The sequence below is a fragment of the Haliotis rubra genome, unplaced genomic scaffold (assembly GCF_003918875.1).
Source record: "Haliotis rubra isolate DU_JTF1 unplaced genomic scaffold, ASM391887v1 Scf1198, whole genome shotgun sequence".
Lineage (NCBI taxonomy): Eukaryota > Metazoa > Mollusca > Gastropoda > Lepetellida > Haliotidae > Haliotis > Haliotis rubra.
This window is the reverse complement of record NW_025765112.1, coordinates 79,747-100,305: the sequence shown is the minus strand read 5'-3', so window position 1 is coordinate 100,305 and position 20,559 is coordinate 79,747. Positions and strand designations below refer to the sequence as shown.

Genomic DNA, 20,559 nt, shown 5'->3' with positions numbered 1-20,559 from the left:
GATCCCTTTACCGTTATGAAGATATACTGTTCGCCCAAACGTCGCCCTATGTATATTACAGAATTTGGAGTCAAAGCCATTACTATTTTGTCATAGGGGTATTCCCGTTAATTCGACCTTAGGGTCGAGGGAAAAAGCCTTTGATGTTTGATGTTGTGAAAACGGTGTTATTTTAAGGTATTAAAGACACTGGTTTTCTGCAAAATGTGTCCACGCAGGCAACGAAATATGACATGTATATCAGCGGGTTGATATGTGGACCAGCGGGTTTTGTGAATGAGTTTAGATCACTCAGTTCATTAGTAGTGTGTTATTCAGTTTCGTACATAAACTTGCATGCTATAAGAATATTGGAACTGACAATTTTCATCAATATGTCCACAACCTCACAGCTGCACACGAAGTTTCTTCCTACTTCTCGTGGTGGAAGATACATATGTGTAAATGGTAATACGTTCATTGTGAACAAGAATATTAAAAGGGAGAATGGTTCTCGCGGAGATAATACGTGGAGACCACAACCACGGACCAGTACACAACGAAATCAAGGTGAATCTTTTCGACTATACCAAACGAAACTGACGGTCCTCGCACAGACAAAAACCTGGAGGGTTGACATGGCCGTTGTGAAGAAGGTTGTGGGAAAACAAGGACAGAACGAGGCACAGATGCTTTGGAGAGACGAGTAGACGCCTTGGAGTTCAGACTTGCAAATAACGATCTGACATTGATGGAGTACCTGGTCAAAGCCTCCTATTCTGTGAAGTTGTTGAGCTCCTGATTCTTGGTTCTGGTATATCTGTCTTGCCTGTATATTGTACTTTCAGTATATAAGTTGTATTATTTAACTTAATTCATAAGGAAATGGTCGTTTGTAGTGATATAACTTTTATTTTTATAAATAATGTTAGATTACGTATTATTTAAAGTTGCTTATTTTAGCACTATAAACGTTTTATGTAAATATTATGTTTTATGAATATGTATTATTTATTATGTACACAATAGAAATTACCGTCCCTATGAATGCTTTAATAAAAATGACATGATGACATTTTACAGCGTAATTCTTGTTCAGTTATTTTCCTGTGAACATTTTAGCATTAACCGTGCCGGTGTACAACAATTGAATAAATTAAGAATGCTTTGATGGTAAATTTTATTCTGTTACCATTTACGTCTGACACCACATGGGTTATACAAATTAATCACATACAGATAAATTTTTAAAATGCAATAACACGAAGAGGTGAAATATTACTTAGGTGGTGAAATACATGAAAATAAAAACATGGGCAAAGTCGATTTGTTTTTTTTGTATTTTACCCTGCTAACACAAGTTATTCCTTGGGACGATTTCGTCCGCAGCATTTCACGCTAATCTTCAGAGGTAACAAACGGGATCGAATTGTATCACATTTGCTGAGATCGGTGGTCAAGATTTCAGTCACCAGCAAGGGTACATGACATGACCTGATCTGAGATAACATAAATGTACAACGGGTAACATCCCATCCAAAGTATTCGTAGCCAATATTGTCTACTATACCATTGCATGTCCTTTTTTCAGCGGTAAAATTTACAATACTAACACCACAAAACAAAATTGTACATTATCTGAATTTTCAGTAACATAAATACAGTAAAGCTAATCAGCTTCAGTGCATAAAATATGAAAGTGTAATGAGTAATGAGTAATTCATAAATATTTGTCTTATTCAGTAGTGAAATAAAGCATAAAAATAGCACCAAATATAACAATATGATGTCATGACAACTCATTAACACTTATTATATGTACAAACTACCAAATACGAAAGTGAAAACTAAAAAGCTTTATATATTATACTTCAGGCAGGATCAAAATCTTTCATGATATAAACTTGTATAATATTCTAGAGTTGTACTCTGGACAGAACATATTCAGTTATGTGAACATTAAATGTGGTATGTCATAGCACATACGAAAAGGATCCGCTGCTCTCAACTCAGATTTGGTTGTTTTCATACACTTTGTTCTGAATGACATCATACTGTGACTTCTCCTCTCTCTCCCTGGTGACTTCACTCAGTTCGGTGTAGTCTTGCTCATTTGTTCCAGACGTGTTCGCATGAGCAGGAATCTCTCCATTCCCACCTGTGTCTGTATTTCTGACACCTGTGCTAGGTGAGGATATCCATTGCAGTCTGAAACAGAGATGTTTGATAGAAATAGGACAGGTGACAGTTCTAGAGCCTGAAAATCTATCGTGAACTGTGGTATACTCGTAGAAACTGAAAACTTTCTGTAACGTAACAGCAACAGCAAAATCCGTGCACACATTATTTTAAAACTGTTTTATATAATTGTTACTGCTTCATACAAAACTTTTTCAAAAGTTACCTTCCAGATGTCAGCAGACACATCATCAGCCCACCACTCAGCAACAGCATTATAAGTATTACCGCTCCTCCAATGACGCTGCTTGTAACAGGAGACACTGAACCAGATACACAAAGAAATTAGTTGTGCGTTTGACATTATTTAATATCACTGACTATAATACGCCCATGCATAATGTATATCAACGTTAACGCCGATCTCAAGCAACTTTTTATAAAGACGTAAATGAGATTCGAACCTCTAACATCCTCATCTGATCGGTCAACCGTGAAGCCGTCCAGACATTCTCCGGGGCAGCGTCCTTCTCCAACATTGCACGTGACGTCAAAATATCCACAACGAGTACAATCAGGTCCATAAGTTCCAGGCTTGCATCCTGAAAGTTAACAGTTCCGGTATTAAGTGATGAAGTTATGCTATCAAGAAGTACATTTAAATATGCTTCAGTAATGACATATCTTATCAAATCATTCTGGCTCTTCCACTGAATTCCCACTAATATACAGTAATATACAGCATATGAAACCCTGATGAGAGAGAACACATTTGAAAATACGGTAAAAATACAATGTATACAATTATCATGAGTGTTGCCCGATGCAAAATTTATGGTCTAAAGGAGATTATCGATCATATGATGGAAATGCTTACAGGCTGTTGTACGCTATTTCCACCTTTGTCAGCTTTGATAGAGGCAAGTGATAATTAGCTCTTTCATCAGTAAGTAAGTCCCACATCTAAACAGTGTTTCTGATTGAAATAATAAAACATCAATACTCTACACATACTGGCAGACCTGAGATACCATGGGCACTGCGTACAAGACCGCACTCTCACCTGGCATTACTCCTTCCTCAGCCGACTCAGCTTGAAATCCTCAGCTTGAAATATCTTTCAAACCATTTCAGAGCTAGTGCTGTATAGACGCATATCAACATCATCTATGCGTTTCTAATTCTTAGAATATTTTTTAAATATGAATTTCTGGAAACATTACTCTGAGTACAGTCTGCTCCAAACCATCTTTCCTGACAACCGGCAGCGCAGGCTCCTGTCTCGTGGTCGCAGGAGACTGGTGCAGTTTGGCAATGACGGGAATCACAAGACTTGCTGCAGATAGAACCGTACTTCCTGCTCTGACATGCTTCACGCAAAGAAAGAGAGAGACTGGTCACCGAACAATTACATCTTTGTTTCGTGAGGTTGAAATGTCTTGCAACAAGGTTTTCGATCTACATGCAATCAAGATGATACATACAGAGTCACAATAACAATGTTACTGAATTGTAATGTCACTGACAATTCACTCAGTATATAACATACAATTGGCATTTCGCATTACATACCTTTACGCATTTGCACATGACAAAATAGCAGCACGTGTCATCTCTGCCAACTCTATTTCAACTCGATATGTATATCGGCCACAGTTCATTAGCATTCGGCATTACATATACGATATATATCTTGCATAACAGTAGAAATAGGTGCACTATGAAAATAATTCTAAATCTTAGTCTCACGCATAATGCAGTCATCACTGCCAACTCTATTTCAACTCGATATGTATATCGGCCACAGTTCATTAGCATTCGGCATTACATATACGATATATATCTTACATAACAGTAGAAATAGGTGCACTATGAAAATAATTCTAAATCTTAGTCTCACGCATAATGCAGTCATCACTGCCAACTCTATTTCAACTCGATATGTATATCGGCCACAGTTCATTAGCATTCGGCATTACATATACGATATATATCTTGCATAACAGTAGAAATAGGTGCACTATGAAAATAATTCTAAATCTTAGTCTCACGCATAATGCAGTCATCATTCTGCCATCCTTCCCGGCATCCATCTGGGCACGATCCAGTGACGTCACACAGAGATGATGGCGTTTAACAGTTGCGGAACTGCAGAACTCTGTACATCCTGGTCCATACCTTCCAGGAGGACAGTTGACAGGCACTGTAAAATGTAAACATAGAAATGTAGTTTCGCTTAAATTTCCACCCTTTGAGAATTATTATAACTATTACAATATACTCCAGCAAATACAAAAGAATACCCTCCAAATGAGAAAATCACCCTTGGCATTCAAATATAAATCCATGACATGGTGATATAATGTACGCATTACGTTATTAGATAGGATAAGTTTCATGAATTACAGTATGTTCATGGCACTATTGTTTTGCTTCATGTGAACACTGAACTTGGGTTTGCATGTGTTTGTGCCATAACACCTCACCATTTCTCGAACGCGGTGTGTGATCACTATTACATAGTTATTCATAAATACATGCTCAGTCGAAAAGTCGACACAAGGGAAATGATAAACCCAGAGTTACGTATGAAAATGGGTTTATCATTTCCCTTTGTGCAGTGATCTACTGTTTAGAGTATTGTTGGAGAGTCTTTGAGCAACATAATTATGGACTATGACCAAACGTTGTTCATAACCTGACATGACATACACCCTAGACATATCTGGTCATGTTTTATGTTTCACGTTAATTATATTTCACCAACAATTACTTTAGTGATGGAATGATAATTCGTCGCGTTATTTCAAAAGTAAAAGGGAAAGATTCTTGTAAGCCTACCACACTTTGGATGATGTCAGACTGATCGTGACACACACTCTGACTTAATCCACCTCGAAAGGTGTTCGTGTTCTCCTTCCTTATTTGCTTGTTGTATTATAAAGCATCCATAATGATGAGCATTGTTATTCAAAACTTTCATCCATTAACCAAGCCTTTTAGCCTTAATATTTAAATTTACTTTTAAAAATGTAACAATACAAGTAGTCCTGTTCTGGACCTCATGAGCGAACACATTCTGATTTGTTCTTGAAGACATTTGTCAATCAAACCTGTCGCCGAAGGGATATGTATTCCACTACTATTGGTGACAGATGAAAAGGTATTTCAGCTTGAAATGTATACTGCACATTTTATTTAAAACCGTTAGATGACCTAACTAGTCACATGTGAGTGAGTGAGTGAATTAAAGTTTTACGTCACATCGGCAATATTCAGCCATATCGTTTATTAATTAAAACTAGTTTGAGCATCAGTAACATATGACATAATGACATAACCTGTACAGTCACCCTGTGTCCATCCTGTCTCACATCCACTGTCACAAGTCCCTGTTGAGTGACAGGAAGAGTTCCCTGCACATTGTCTGGAGGAACATACACCACGACAGTCAGGTCAATAATGATTGGAATCGCTAAGCTGAAATACGACAGCACGGTTTCCATATTGTAATTTACCATAAGGTGTACCGTACATATTCTGAAGAAAGTCTTTGGCTCAAACTTTAATTCTTATTAACTTACTAATAATTACGATTCATTTTAATGACTGACCTTCTTTACAATCAACACCCAGCCAGCCAGCTTTACATCCAGAATCACATGATCACATGATGAATTTCCGGCACAGTGTCTTTCAGAGCAAAGACTAGTACAATTTTCGCCGTACTTTCCATTGGCACATTCTGTGAGAAAGAACGGTAGAGGTTAGAGCGCATTCACGGCTGCATGTGCATTGACGCTCTTCATGGTAAGTTCCTTCAACAATAACTGATATATTTTGTTTCAAGTTGCAAATGATTCTTGGGCCGTTCCATACCGATAAACTGTCAACATTCCTTGCCTTGTGTGCAGTCAACCCCTATCCAATCAGGAAGACATTCTGTGTCACATGCTCCAGTGTGCCGGTCACATGACGAACTTGGAAGTTAACACTTCCGCCCAGGACACGTTTTCTTGCAGTTATAGCCATACGCAGTGCTGTTGCAAGCTGTAAAATATGGACAAGAAGTAAAACATTCATTCGTAAATAAGGTTGAAAGGCTTTTGACTTGTGAAGCACTCTTGGTAATCGGTTCAACAAAGTGTATGGAACGGGTCAGTAGATATTGTTGATGCACCTGAAAACTTACCAACAGTAAGACCTCAACAACCACGGCCTTTTGTTAAATGTTCATCAATCATGTGATTTAATTCTTAGCAGTGATTTAATAGGGCTTTCAATGCATCAGGTAAAGTGTTCATAAGAAAGTGGAAATTTCTTTTCACACTCACTTACCAGGCTTTCATAGGTCTTTTCCAGTACTTACCCTCTTTACAGTCAACACCCATCCATCCAGCTTTACATCCTGAATCACATGACCCAGTCACATGGTCACATGATGAATTTCCTGCACAGTGTCTCTCGGTACAAAGACTAGTACAGTTTCGCCGTACTTGCTCCTGGAACATCCTGTAATAAAGACATCATGAGCTTACAATGTGCTTGATAGTTATATCTACATACACTGATGTTTTTTCTGTTAACCATGTGTGGCAGGCTTCTTTTTTGAATAACTTGCAAGGTATAGCTGATGCATTTGAGCTGCCTTCTTTCTCTGCCTGCCATGCAACTGTGTATTTAATTTGTCCAGTTGCACGTTACCTTGTGTGCAGTCAAAGTCCATCCAACCAGGAAGACATCCTGTGTCACATGCTCCAGTGCGACGGTCGCATGACGAATTTGGAGATGAACACCTCCGTTCAGCACACGTTTTCTTGCAGTTAGTACCATACGTGGTGCTGTTGCAAGCTGTAAAATATGGGCAAGAAGTAAAATATTCATTCGTAAATAATGTTGAAAGCAAGCTGTAAAATATAGACAAGCAGGAGATTTAGCATTCATTAAAATAAGTAGGCTTTTGTTTCACCAAGTTGGTTTATCAAAGCGAATGAAACGAGTCAGTAGGTCCGAGTTGATGCACCACTAGCATGGAGCCGGCAGTAAGACCTCCAGAACGATCGCCTCTTGTTATACATTTGCATTAACAATGACGAACTTAAGATGACAGTCAACAAGCCATGTAAAGGCATCTACAGCCACAAATACCAATGACTGGGACACACAATACTGGCAGTAGCATTTTCTCACCAGTATCACATCTCTGTCCCTGCCACCCTGGTCTACAGTTTCTCTACAGTTTCAATGACAGAATCCAGTCAAGCGATCACAGGTTGAATCCAGGCAGTGACAGAACGTATTACACTTCACTCCGTAGATTCCTGGGCTGCAAGCTGGTGCATTATTAACACAAGATAAGTACATACAAGACAAGCCCATATATCAAGGGTAACTTGTAGGCATAAATGGAATGGAAATTGTGGAAATATGGAATCGATGAATTGCCGACATTATGCAATTTACATGATTTGATCAGTGATTGCTCTGTAGTTCTATGGATTGATAGTTGATAGGACTGGACAGTATGCAACGCAGTACATGTACACATCGAATTCGACCATTTGTCGAGTATTTTATGTTATGTATAGACATTGGTTCATAGCTACAGAACGGAGGGGAGTCTGAAAACAATATCGTTTTTGTTCACAGTTAAATGACTAAGACGCTGATGCTCGAGACACCATGTTTAGCCTTACAAATAGAGTCTAAATATGTTACTAAATGGGCCACACTAAATGGTCAAGTGCATTTGCCTACTGTTTCCATCTCAGCACCATGACCAAAGTGTGATTTCCATAACAAATTAGGAGCTGTTAACGTGGCAACCAAATAGATAAAACATTATGGCGAGAACGGAGTAATGTTTCTCTGCTTGGTAATGATGTCGGATGCAGTTCCCTATTTTGACGTATACCACATTTTCCCCGAATTATTTCAGCTGAACAACTGTCTGGATGTTTATGACGGTGCCACCAGTGGGGCAGGATACGCTCACCTTCTGCAAACACCTGGTATCATAACTATGTCATAGCGATTAATAAACACATGCTCTGTCATCGTAGTGCATGGTGCCAAATCACTGGACTATATGGCCCAGACTCGATTTATTTACAAACAACATCATTCAACTGTAATACTGCTGAAACAAGTATACTGTATACTCATGTTATAGTAACAAATGTAAAATAGACTCTTCTTTCAGCAGAGAGTTCTTATGGATGTGGAAAGGGTTTTGTCGCGTCTATTTTACAGAAATGAGTACACTGAGTCAACACTGTCACACTTTCACAATGTATTTGATAATGCTTCTCAAATACTGTGACAAAGTTCTGGCGGAAACCTTACAAAGACTCGGGAAGAGCCGTGAAACACACGAATAGACAAATACTTGTAAATACAATGAATGAATGTTTACAATAGATCTCCACCTCACAAATGTTCAGTGCACTAGCATAGCCATCGTTTCATCCTGTCCCTTGGACTAACATGTTAGTTTTATATCTCTAGCTATGTTAACCTAGTTCTTTTACTGTCCTTTGTCAACAAGTTTTAAGGAATAAATTTATTATTATTGATGTATATCTTGCTTAAGTCACGGTATGGATGAAATATTGACGATGTTACTCTAACTCTCAACTCACTCACTCATATCGAGTGTGCATAGGTTCATCTCTTAACTAAATTATTATCTCTTAACTAAATCATACTGAATAAACCCGGAGATGTGGAGAGTTTTCAATATTTGTTTTGAATCTAGTTTCAGCTGTTTAAAGCGTCCAGTTATTAAACACGGGGTAGTACCAGCTAATTGTATTAATAGAGCGGGATCTTCTGCGAGAAAGTAACAATATAAGTTTTGAAGCATGCATATCGCATGTATTTTTGAATGGAACAAATAGAAACAATCATTTCAAATACCCAGCTATATGAATGCAAAAAACCTTTCAACGCTGCCACACTCCCAAAATAAGGAATGTATCCTGGAACGGAATTTACAACGACTTTGCTGTTGAAGGGCAATAAAACACACATGCATCACCAGTACCCGATTCACAATTACCAAATTACTAATAAATAAAATAAATAAAATTAATGATTTACCATAGATCTCCACCTCACAGATGTTGAGTGCATAATTGTCTCCAGGCCCTATCCACGGGTTCCTGATGGTGACGTATCTGCCGATACCGTTAAACGTCAAGTCAGTTGGGTTGGGGGTTGAACTCGGGATGGTGGAACAGATGCTGGAGGTGTCGTTGTTCAGATAGATGTTGGAGTTGGCATTTCTCCAGTAGACTTGAGTAAAACATATACTGTTTCAGACTGCGTTACACTATTACACTGTGTTAATATAGCTTATGTTAACCTATATATCAGATCACAAAATTATGTTCATGCAATGGACTAATGCATGAGAGGAGACACACCCAATCCAACAATATGTGCATTCGAGCAGAGGCTGTTTAGAATGATTACACCCAAACTCGTTTGTTTGCAAATCGTAACGGCACGAAGTTCAAAAATCATCTGAATGTACATGTGCACATGATCACTCTCAATATTTGATTCTTCACTGATCCCGACATGTAGTCCCGACATATTCTAGTTGTTCATACAGTCAACCAGAAATTATTGAGAAGTTAAAAATTCTTAAGTTTTTCACTCATTACTCACGTATTAAATGTGAATATTAGCAGAACATAACTCCAGATTCAAAGACAGGTGAACAGTTAGTACTTTGTCAAGTCACCATGGGCAGCAATGCAGGCTTCAATGCGGCGGGGCATACTACTGATCAAAGAAGTTAGAAAGTCGTGGTCCATGCTGTCCCAATATCGGACCACCTCTCCTTTCATTTCAGCAATATTTGTCAGATTTTTCTTATTGACACTTTCCTTCATAAGTCCAAAAACATTTTCTAATGGATTTAAGTCAGCGCTATAGCTTTGCCAATCTAATAATGTAATAGTTTGGGTCCGAAACCAGGCCTGTGAATGCTTTGAACGATGTTTTGGGTCGTTGTCCTGCTGGAAAATCCAAAACTGTCCATAGAACACGTGAGCAGATGGAAGTAAATGTCCCTCGAGAATATCTGTGTATCGCTCACTGTTCATATTCCCTTCAAATACACAGAGGGGCGTTGCCCCTAACACAGATATGCCACCCCACACATTCAATTTCGGACTGTACTTTGGGCGCTGATACAAAGGTTTTTCAGTTTGTTTGGTCCAGAATGTCAGTGTATTAGGAAACAGCCACACAGAACTTTCATCTGAGAAAATCACATTGTCCAGTTAAAATTTCTATGCTGTAAGCACCAGTTCAACCTTCGCTCCTTTTGTTCAGGTTTTATGATCGGTGATGGAATTCCTCGACTTTTCTGCCAACCCATTGCATACAGCTCAGTTCTAATTGTCTCCTTACAGACAGCCACAGTTCCTCTATCAATCATATCCAGCCTTAAGTTTTCTAAACTCCTTCGTTTGTTTTTAGAAACAAGAATACGAAGCCGCCTCCTGTTACCGACAGTCCATTTTCTGGGCCTCCCTGGTGCTCAATACCATATCCATTTGCAATATTTTTTCAAAACAGGATAAACATTGGACAAAGGGATGCCTGTTCTACTTGACACTTAAGCTGATCTGATGTCCTTGTTATAATACTCTAAAATCAACTTCCTCTTCTCTAAATCATCCATACTGAGGATCACTAAAAATGTCGTCTGCTAGCAAGTAAACAAAGGGGATAACTCTTCACAAACTAATGAAAAAGGATTAACGGAGTTATCTCTCTTGAATGAAACCAAGCACTTGATAGCTGGTCAAGGTTGTTTATACTAGAAATCCAACTAAACATATTCCTAAAATTCTCAATAATTTCTGGTCATACTATACGTTCTTCTAACAATAAGACCCACTACTGCTGTTATTGAACTTCCCTTACAGCAGACCGCCTCCGTGGTGTAGTGTTTTGGGCGTCTGCCCAGAGGGCGGAAGGTCGCGGGTTCGATCCAAGGCCGCGTCTTACCAAGAGACGCCAAAATATGGTACAATATACCTGGCGCTCAGCATTAATGGATACAACAAGAACTGGTCATGTCGGAGTCAGTATGATATGTCTGAGCGGGGTATTCATTGTTAACTTCGGCATGGTATATCAGTGAGCCTGCACTATAAACCAGCGTAAGTATGGGCTAGTACAAGCAGCCACACATACACACGCACCTCACCTCACCCATTACATCAGCGGAATGGCCCTGTTTACTTTCAATGTGTAAATAGCTTATAAAACAGAATAGAAATAATAGGCTTGCTAGAAATAAGTACAGGTATCACACGTTGAGATATATCAGGTCATGGGGCGTTACTGTTATTGCTATAGTTTGATCATCGGCGTATAGTAAAATTGTCTCCTCAGATAGAGCAATACCAGTCTATTGCACATATCTGGGTTTCCGTCTCCCTTTGTCCATGACATATTTGTTGTTTAGAAACCTGAGGTGGATTTACTTCTAAGCCGATTCACTGATGTGGAGTGTTGAAATAGGTTGATAAATATGTTGTCAGCAGAACACTTGTTGAAGAATTACGTGATTGCTAAATTGTTACTTTTTCATGTGTTTGATGTACTATAGTGACAAACTAGACTTCAGTAATGTGTCTAAGGTGAGTCTAAGGTGATACATAACAATCTAAATAGCATCGTTTTCTCTTAGATCACGAAGCCTGGATACCTACATCCATTTCTACTGTAGATCCTGATGTCATACAGCTGGAAGTCCCGGCCCAGATCCACTGTCGGGTAGTGGTGTAACGATTCATCGATAGTATCGATGTTTGCATCGTCAACTACGCGATACGAGTGCATCGATACAAAACATGTTTAGGCAATATATCAGGATATTTATATCGCGAGGGTTCCATGATACATCGATGTATCGCCACAAGAGACGATATATCCCGATACTACTTAAATATTACTTAAAGTTGTAGGAGTATTGCATAAGTAGTAGGATGGGAGTCTCTTTGAATTTTTCTGAATTTTAAAAACAAACTGAACCTAAAAGGCATTTGTTTGTGTCTGCCATCGTTGTTACATGAACAAAGGAGTAAGTGTATCAGTGAAAGCATGTGAACAATCTCTGTGAACTGTAAAGACTTGTCTTTAAGTAATTGAAACATGTTTTAGTTGTTTGACAAACACCATTTATTAACAACTATGAACGATGTCTTAGCTTTGTTAAGAAAGAGAAGATAAAATTTAGAAAGCATACTTATGAGTTTTGTGCAGTGATTCTGGTATAAATTACTGTATAAATTGCCTGTGCAAGCATTGGTGCAGAAACACAACTTTCCAAGGGAAACCTAGAGCAAGGTGTACTGAATATGTTTGATTGTACTTTCTTAAGCATTAAATGCTGAAACTTTATTACATGAACAGCCTTTTTAAGTGTGTGTGAATGTAACACATGTTGTGCTGAATAACAAATGAAGATTCAGTCATTTTATCTATCATATATGTCCTGTTTTTAGGATTGTAAAGTATCGGGATAAGTATCGTATCGCCATCACTGTATCGTGATGATAATCGTCTCGCAGGTTCCTTGCCAATACTTTCATGATATATCGTCTCGCCTCATTAAACTAGTATCGGGATATATCGTCTCGCCACTTAGGCCACGATACACAGCTCTACTGTCCAGTCTGATGGAGATCTAAAAGCGTGGAAACAGGTTCTACCCTCACCACGTATGTCACTGTCTCCGTCCACAGCCTTTGACGGGTACCAGTATCCATACACTCCAGATGTTGTTGATACTGTCTTGCTCAGTGCAATGTTTTCTATAAAAAACAAAGCATTACGTCTTTGTACACTTCAGATGTTGCTGATGCTGTCTTGTTTAGGGCAATATTTTCTGTGAAGTACAACAATAATGTTACGTCACTGCCCCCATCTATAGCCTCAATACGCTCAAGATGTTGCTCTCGTCGTCTGTGCAATGTAGGACAATAATCATGTCCTCACAAAATTCCATACATTCCCAATACATGTATGTGAAAAGGTTAACATGGGTATAAATGCATGGTGATATTCGGATTCTAGTTAATAGTCTAATGTCAATCACAACCCTACAACCTTTATGTTGTATTACAAATGTCATATATGGTGTGAGTTAAGGGATCATCATTCAATTTATAATGATTTGTACCAAGATGCTGTTTTCACACCGACCAAAGCAGAATATTAAACACATCAAAATCAAAGCCACTGTATGTGTCACTCACGTTTCTGGCAAAGACCGACTTCCTTTCTCCATCCCGGATCACAAGAACCAGAACAGGCACCTGTAGTCTCGTCACATGATGTCCCGCAGTGACAGGAGTAGCTACAGGAGTCTCCAAACCATCCTGGTTGACAGGAACCTGTGGGGAGACACAGAGATGTGCGATTCAATGACCAGGTACTAGTCTCTGGCGATTACACGTCTGTTTATCATCAACTTGAGTGAGTGAGTGAGTGAGTGAGTGAGTGAGTTAAGGATTTAAGGCACATCGGCAGTATTTCAGCCATATCGTGACTAAATCAAGTTATCGAAATATAAAATTAAAGGTAAATCATACAAACAAGTCAACTAAGGACAGGAAAACAACTAGATTATCACAGATATAAATTTTAAGACTAGTAATTACATTTAAACCATTTTAACTTCACATGACAAGACAATATAAAAAACAGACTATATATTGCCAACAACTGAAGGTAGATCACCATACTAGGGACCATCATTCTGCCTCCTGCATGGACCCCAGCTGGATTTACATCATCCCTCAGTTGTTAGCTGTTGTAGGCAAGTCTAGTCATATCAACTTGAGTCCCTGCAATGATTGTGTACTGGACCATTTCAAGCTTTATCATTTGCATCATTTGTATGCCATCCTTTTATCGCCCAATCGCGATGATATCCCAATACCCTTAACAAGGAAGTGAAATACCTACAACGTAGACGTTTGATCACTAAATATGTATTAACCCCGCCCAATGTACCGCTTTGAAGTGTTCAACTTTGGAACAAATATCGAGGAGAGATTCAGCTTCAGTGGGCTTCGGATGAGGAAGGAGAGCTACATTCGCAGCATCCCTTGGGTAAGCGAACCAGTATCAGTGACACAAACAAAACAAACTGTGTATTTACTTTATATGGTTTCATAACCTTTGCTTCAACAAAATGGTAGTTCAAGTGCATGTTTACCTCATGTGATCTGGCATGTGGGATGACCAGGGCCCCGAAATATGGCTGCAATAACCAAGGGATAGGACAGGGACAGGACCCAGGAGTAGGGAGGACAGAGCCGCAGGATAGGGGTGTTATGAAAGTTGGGTAGGAATAACTGGACAGCAGGTTAGGAATGTTAGGAGCATGGGGTAAGGATAAGATGATCTGGGGACATTGGTAATAGGACCACACCGTAGGGGTATAACCACACTTAGGTCTGGGACCCAACGTACGATAAGATGAGGAAGGGAAAGGGATAATAGGGCTCTGGGGTAGAATTAACAGAATCCAGATGTAGAGATGACAGGACCCGGGGATATATTGCAGAAAGCTTTGTTTGGGATGTCAGGCAAACCTGGGACAAGGCTCGGGCAAATTTAATACATTTGATACATCCTTAGAGAAGTGGTCATAGAATAACTGGTTAGGGATGACCAACCACGGTGATTGGGGAATACGGGGTTGCTTTGGACGGGATAACAGAACCGGGTGGTAGGGAATATTACATATGGTCATTACATCATTTTGGTGGGCGAGCTGTCTAAGGCTCCAGGTTAGTAAAAAAGCGAGCTTGGAGGTGACGGGATCGAGCCCATTTGTGACCGGGTGTAAAAACCTTGGAGTCAACGTTGTGTGCAGACTCTTGTCACAACCCCAACTGTTTTCACAACCCCAAATTTCCATTTCACAACCCTGTGCACTTAAAAGAACCCATGAATCCGTTGGTAGATGACCAGATGGTGGCCACATGAATACGTGCAAACACCTAGTTGTGGGTACAGCAACGTGCAGTAAACTTGGACAAGGTACTATGACTATGTGTCCTTGTCCACCCAGCTGTAAATGGATACCTCGTTAGGATGGGAAAGCCACATTAACTTGATGCGCCTAGTATTCAGCAAGAGTTGTATGATCCCAAGGGAGTTGAGATTGAAAATACGAAGTGCCGTTGTGATGGACATCGAATGATCGAGGAAAACAGAGCGCCTTTGAGCAGTTGAACTGGATATCGGCGCTATACAAATGTTAGTATAATAATAATTACATTAATTTATACAAGCATACATGTAAGTCCGACTAATTTGCGTGAATCAGATATGAAAAGATTTGGTCATCCGTCATTATACGTTTACCCTTTCACAGTATAGTTTGGTTACAGTGTGTGAGTCAAGCAGTGGAGTAAACCTTGTTTGTTGTTAGTAACCTGGACATTCAGTGACTAGTTCCGAAGCGACAAGAATTTCTGGAGTGTGGTAGGTGTCTTACTGATTTGTGGCTGACAGTTTTCCTGCTACATAGAGATTTTATAAGATAGGCAATATCCTTGCTTTGGCCAAGGACTAAGTCTGTTGCCTGCCCCACTGGTGGGGCTAGGTGACCTCGACATTGTTAATTGCTGAACATAAGAGATAAATAGGACTGCAGTTTTCACCAGGTATTGTGGCGATCCTATTAAGTACGTTCAGCCTGATAAGCAGCAACACAAGCGACACAGACATTACCCAAATTATATGTCTCTGATGTTTACGAATTACATAAACTCGCATACATAAACATGATAAATGAATTATTTTGTGTTTCTCATGTGGTTTTAATGTGTGGATCAAAGGACAATGTAGTCTCTGAGATGAAAAGGTATGTTCGTAAATTATCTGTTAAAGTATAAAAGTCGTACAGCCTCCTACAGCAAACTACTCCGTAGCCCGTTTCGCGGTTTGCATATGCTTCACTCGGCTAACATCACTGGTGGAAACATTACGTTTATGTTTTTCGACGGATATAATGTCTCAGTTCGACTCACAATTAAACAGCGACACGACAACGTTCTCAATGTTTACAGTCCCACAATGCATCCATGCAAGCACTGATCTAAACTTACGTTGGTAGTAGAAATGCGACGTTCATATTTCCCCATATGGTGTACGTAGTTTTACTATAATAGTTCAGGGTAAAAGTGTACTTTATTGCACTATACATGTGGGTAGAGCCAACCGTTTTTCTTAATTTTCACACTGAATAAATCTAGACTTGCAGACATGCTTGGGATTTAATTTGGTATCAAAAAGCGAGTCTGTGCTGTTATTGTTGGTGTTACTGATGGGCTCGATTATATTCTTCTTGAGCCGGGTGGTATTTGGAGGTGAAAGAATGTATTACGTAGGCAACGCTAGTCCTGGATGTGTGACCCGGTAGACAGCGTGCAATTAAACTGGACAGTGTCTTTCACTGACTGGCATCAAACTGGACAGTGTATTTCACTGACTGGCATCAAACTGGACAGTGTATTTCACTGACTGGCATCAAACTGGACAGTGTCTTTCACTGACTGGCATCAAACTGGACAGTGTCTTTCACTGACTGGCATCAAACTGGACAGTGTATTTCACTGACTGGCATCAAACTGGACAGTGTCTTTCACTGACTGGCATCAAACTGGACAGTGTCTTTCACTGACTGGCATCAAACTGGACAGTGTCTTTCACTGACAGGCATCAAACACTCATTCATGTAATGAGTAGCTCAGTGGGTCAGATTGCTGACATTGTGGGCTGGCGATTAGTTGCCTGACTCTAAGAGTCTGGGTATTGTGGTGTTACCGCTAAGTGTGTTCCCGTTTAAGGTTCATAATGTTGAACAGACAACAGCACGCATTCAAAGCTATCACACTTTACTTGAATGAACAATCGGTCTGCCCATGCGCAGATACTTTTCCGCTGCTATTTTATTAGCCAGACAATACAACATAAACCGGGCCATACCGGACAATAAGCAGAAACACTACATGTTTGAGTGTTGAAGATTAATGTATCAATTACATCGATTATGCTCGTCACGATTAGAATAGAATGCATATGCAACAAATCGAAAATTGTCGATCCTAATTATCCTCGTTTCATAATTATTAGTTACACCTTCAAAACAGAATGTATGCAAATCCTTCATTAACTCACTCTAGATGTTCTTGAGATTGTCAGGTACTGGCAAATGTGAGCGAACGTTCATAGGTCTCACGTTACGCTAGCCTTATATAATGGTTGCGTCATGTTGACCAGCCAGAGGTACGCATTGTCAAGGCACATTAGCTTAACCCATTGTGTGACCATTACCTGAGTGTCTAAACCGAACATAATACAAGGAACCTATTTTATGTGTGATAGAAGAAGGGACTTTGCAACTGAAGGCATCCTTATTTGCTAAACTATTAGGCCTTGCATTCTATGTAATCTTTTTCGTCGTTATACTAAAGGTATATTGATCAATGACGACTGGAGTAGGAAATGAGTTGCAACCAAATGATCCCCTTTCGTGATTAAAAAAAATGGAAAGTTGAAATTTACTTTTAATGTTTTGTGACTTACATACCCTCGAGGATACAGCCATTAACAATCTGAGTTACTAATTGAAACTTCCAATCATAAAATATTTATCTATTTACAAATCATTTAATAAATCTAATTCTTTTAAAAATGCAATAATTAAATGAGAACTGATTTTATTCAAAAGATCCTTCATAGTTCGTGATTTAAAAAAGTTATCCCTTTTGATGGAATATTCATCACAGTCAAAGCAAGACATGCTTGACAGTACTTCTTTCATCACAAGGGATATTCATGAGTATATCGGGTGTGGCCAATACGACATCGTCGCATCATGACCTCTTCAAATGCAGAAGAAGTGGGACACCAAAGTAGGTATAACCAATATAAGGTTTTATTGCATGTATTTTATTTATACCTACTTGGGTGTCCCACTTCTTCTGCATCAGATCACGGATATAAGATCGAATGGTAGCTTTATAATCAGTGTATGGAATGAGAAGTGGTGTCACCGATTTGTTGAGTGCTGCCTTAGCAGCAAGATCGGCCATTGTGTTACCTGAAATGCCAACGTGGTTGGGTAACTAACAGAGGACGATATCGCATTGGCCAGTAGCAAGCTCATTATACAATTCAATAATTTCTTATAAAAGTGGATGTTTGCAAGAAAGATTTTTAATAGCCTGAAGACTCGAAAGAGAATCGGAAAAGATTATGTATTGTTAATATTTACGGTGTTTATTAATATATTTAAGAGTTGCTAATATGTCGTTAGCTTCTGCTGTGAAAATAGAGCTGTTATTTGGTAGTCGAGAAGATATTGTTCTGGATCCAACGACAGATCCAACTGCGCCATCATCTTAGGACCAATCTGTAAATAAGGATTTGTAATTACTATATTTACTTTTTAATTGATTATATTCTTGTGTATATTGTAATTCATTAGTTTCTGATTTTCAAAATGTAGTTAATGTCGACTTGTGGCCTAACCAATTGCCAAGGTGGAGAAGAAAGAAGCCGGGAAGGAGATATATTAACCAGCTCAATGCCGGCAGCAGTAATGAATGGCTTAATTCTGAGCTCTAGAGGCGGAACAAGAGAAGATTTCTTGTTGTACAAATCCTCATAAAGAGGATTAAAGACATTTTCAATACAGGATTAGACTCGTTAGAATATAGTTTGGTAATATGTTACAAAGATAGTTTTATACGGCGTTGGGTAAGAGAAGGCTCATCTGCCTCAACATAAAGACTGTCAACAGGAGAAGACCATTAGGTATTGGTGGTGGTCAGAATCAAGCAGTTGGAGATTGCCTTTACAGGTCCCACCATATACGATGGAGCCATAATGAATTTTTGATCGCACCAATAATCTATATAAGTGAAGGAGGGTAGTTTGATCCCCTCTCCATTTAGAATTGGAAACGACTTTCAACAAGTCCAGTGCCTTCAGGTTTTTATTTTTTAGGTATTTAATATGCAGAAGAAAAGTTAAATTGGAGTCGAAAATCAGACCCAAGAACTTGGCCTCCTTGACAACTTTGATGGGAGTACCATTCAAGAACAGTTCTGAGTCTTACTGTGGTTTATATTTACGGCAGAAATGTATGCAATTAGTTTCTTATTTAGAAAAATGTTTAAAGCCACTTTCAAGGCACCATTTATTTATTTTATTTAAACATAACTGCAATTGAAGTTCCATAGTATACATATTTGTTCCGCGACAAGAAACATTAAAATCATCCACAAAGAGTGATCCATCGATTGAATCGTTTAAAACCTTGGATAAACTGTTGATCTTAATGCTAAACATTGTGACAAACAAAATACTGCCTTGTGGGACATCCTGATCCTGATTATAATGGTCAAACAGGGTTGAACCCACTCGAACTTAAAATTGTCTGTCTGTTAAAAACTGTGAAATAAAAAGAGGTAAACGACCCCTCAAACCAAAATCATGTAAATCCTTTAAAATGCCATGCTTCCAGGTTGTATCGTACGCTTTCTCGAGATCAAAGAATATCGATACAGCATGTTGTTTATTTACTATTGCATTTTTAACAAAGGGTTCTAGTCGTACCAAATGATCAATGGTACTACGATTTTTCCTGAAACCACATTGAATATTGGTTATAAGGTTATTGGTTTCAAGATACCATGTTAATCTATTGTTTACCATTCGTTCCATGGTTTTACAGACACAACTCGTTAAAAGATTGGTCTGTAATTAGACGGATCTGTATGATACCGACCCTATTTTGGAATAGGGACTACAATGGCAGTAAGCAACGAAGTTGGGAAATTCCCTGAAGTCCATATTTGATCAAAGATTTCTAAAAGGATTTCTAAACATGATTCCGGTAAATATTTGAAGAGCTGATAGTGAATATTATCAGCTCCTGTTGCTGTATCATGAGCTTGCTCAAGGGCGGTATGGAGCTCATGTAACGAAAATAGTTCGTTATAATGTTCACCATTGTCTGTGTTAAAATTTGCTCTTTTTTTCTCCTGTTGTTTCTGATACTTTTGAAACTCAGGGACATAATTAGATGAAGATGAATGCTTTGCAAGAGTTTCACCAAGTCTGTTTGCAATGTCAGTTTTATTATTCAATAAATTATCACCGTCTTTCAAATGATGAACAGTAGATTTGGAACCTTTGCCCTTTATTCTTTGGACCAGATTCCACACCTTTGACATAGGTGTACGTGAATTTATTTTAGAAACATAATTTCGCCAAGACTGACGCTTATTTGGTTTAAAAGAACGTCTAGCCTTAGCATTAGTAAGTTTGACCTTGTCTAGATTATGG

At 38.9% G+C, this 20,559-nt stretch overlaps 1 protein-coding gene and 1 long non-coding RNA gene across 2 annotated transcripts in view; both read right to left on the bottom strand.

The window, feature by feature from the left end:
• Nucleotides 1–13,635, bottom strand: part of LOC124261757 (multiple epidermal growth factor-like domains protein 10) — a 47,667-nt gene extending 34,032 nt beyond the window's left edge. The window contains exons 1-4 of the mRNA XM_046696119.1: nt 13,443–13,635; nt 12,903–12,998; nt 9,259–9,453; nt 6,862–7,008 (exon numbers count right to left, since the gene is read on the bottom strand). Of these exons, the coding sequence (XP_046552075.1) occupies nt 6,862–6,883 (22 nt within the window). The 5' untranslated portion in view covers nt 6,884–7,008; nt 9,259–9,453; nt 12,903–12,998; nt 13,443–13,635. The remainder of the gene's footprint in view (nt 1–6,861; nt 7,009–9,258; nt 9,454–12,902; nt 12,999–13,442) is intronic.
• Nucleotides 1,143–3,374, bottom strand: LOC124261798. The gene is made up of 3 exons (XR_006894430.1): nt 2,622–3,374; nt 2,384–2,480; nt 1,143–2,187 (listed from the first exon to the last, which is right to left on the bottom strand). It is a non-coding gene; the product is annotated as an uncharacterized LOC124261798 (long non-coding RNA).
• Nucleotides 13,636–20,559: the final 6,924 nt, after the last annotated feature.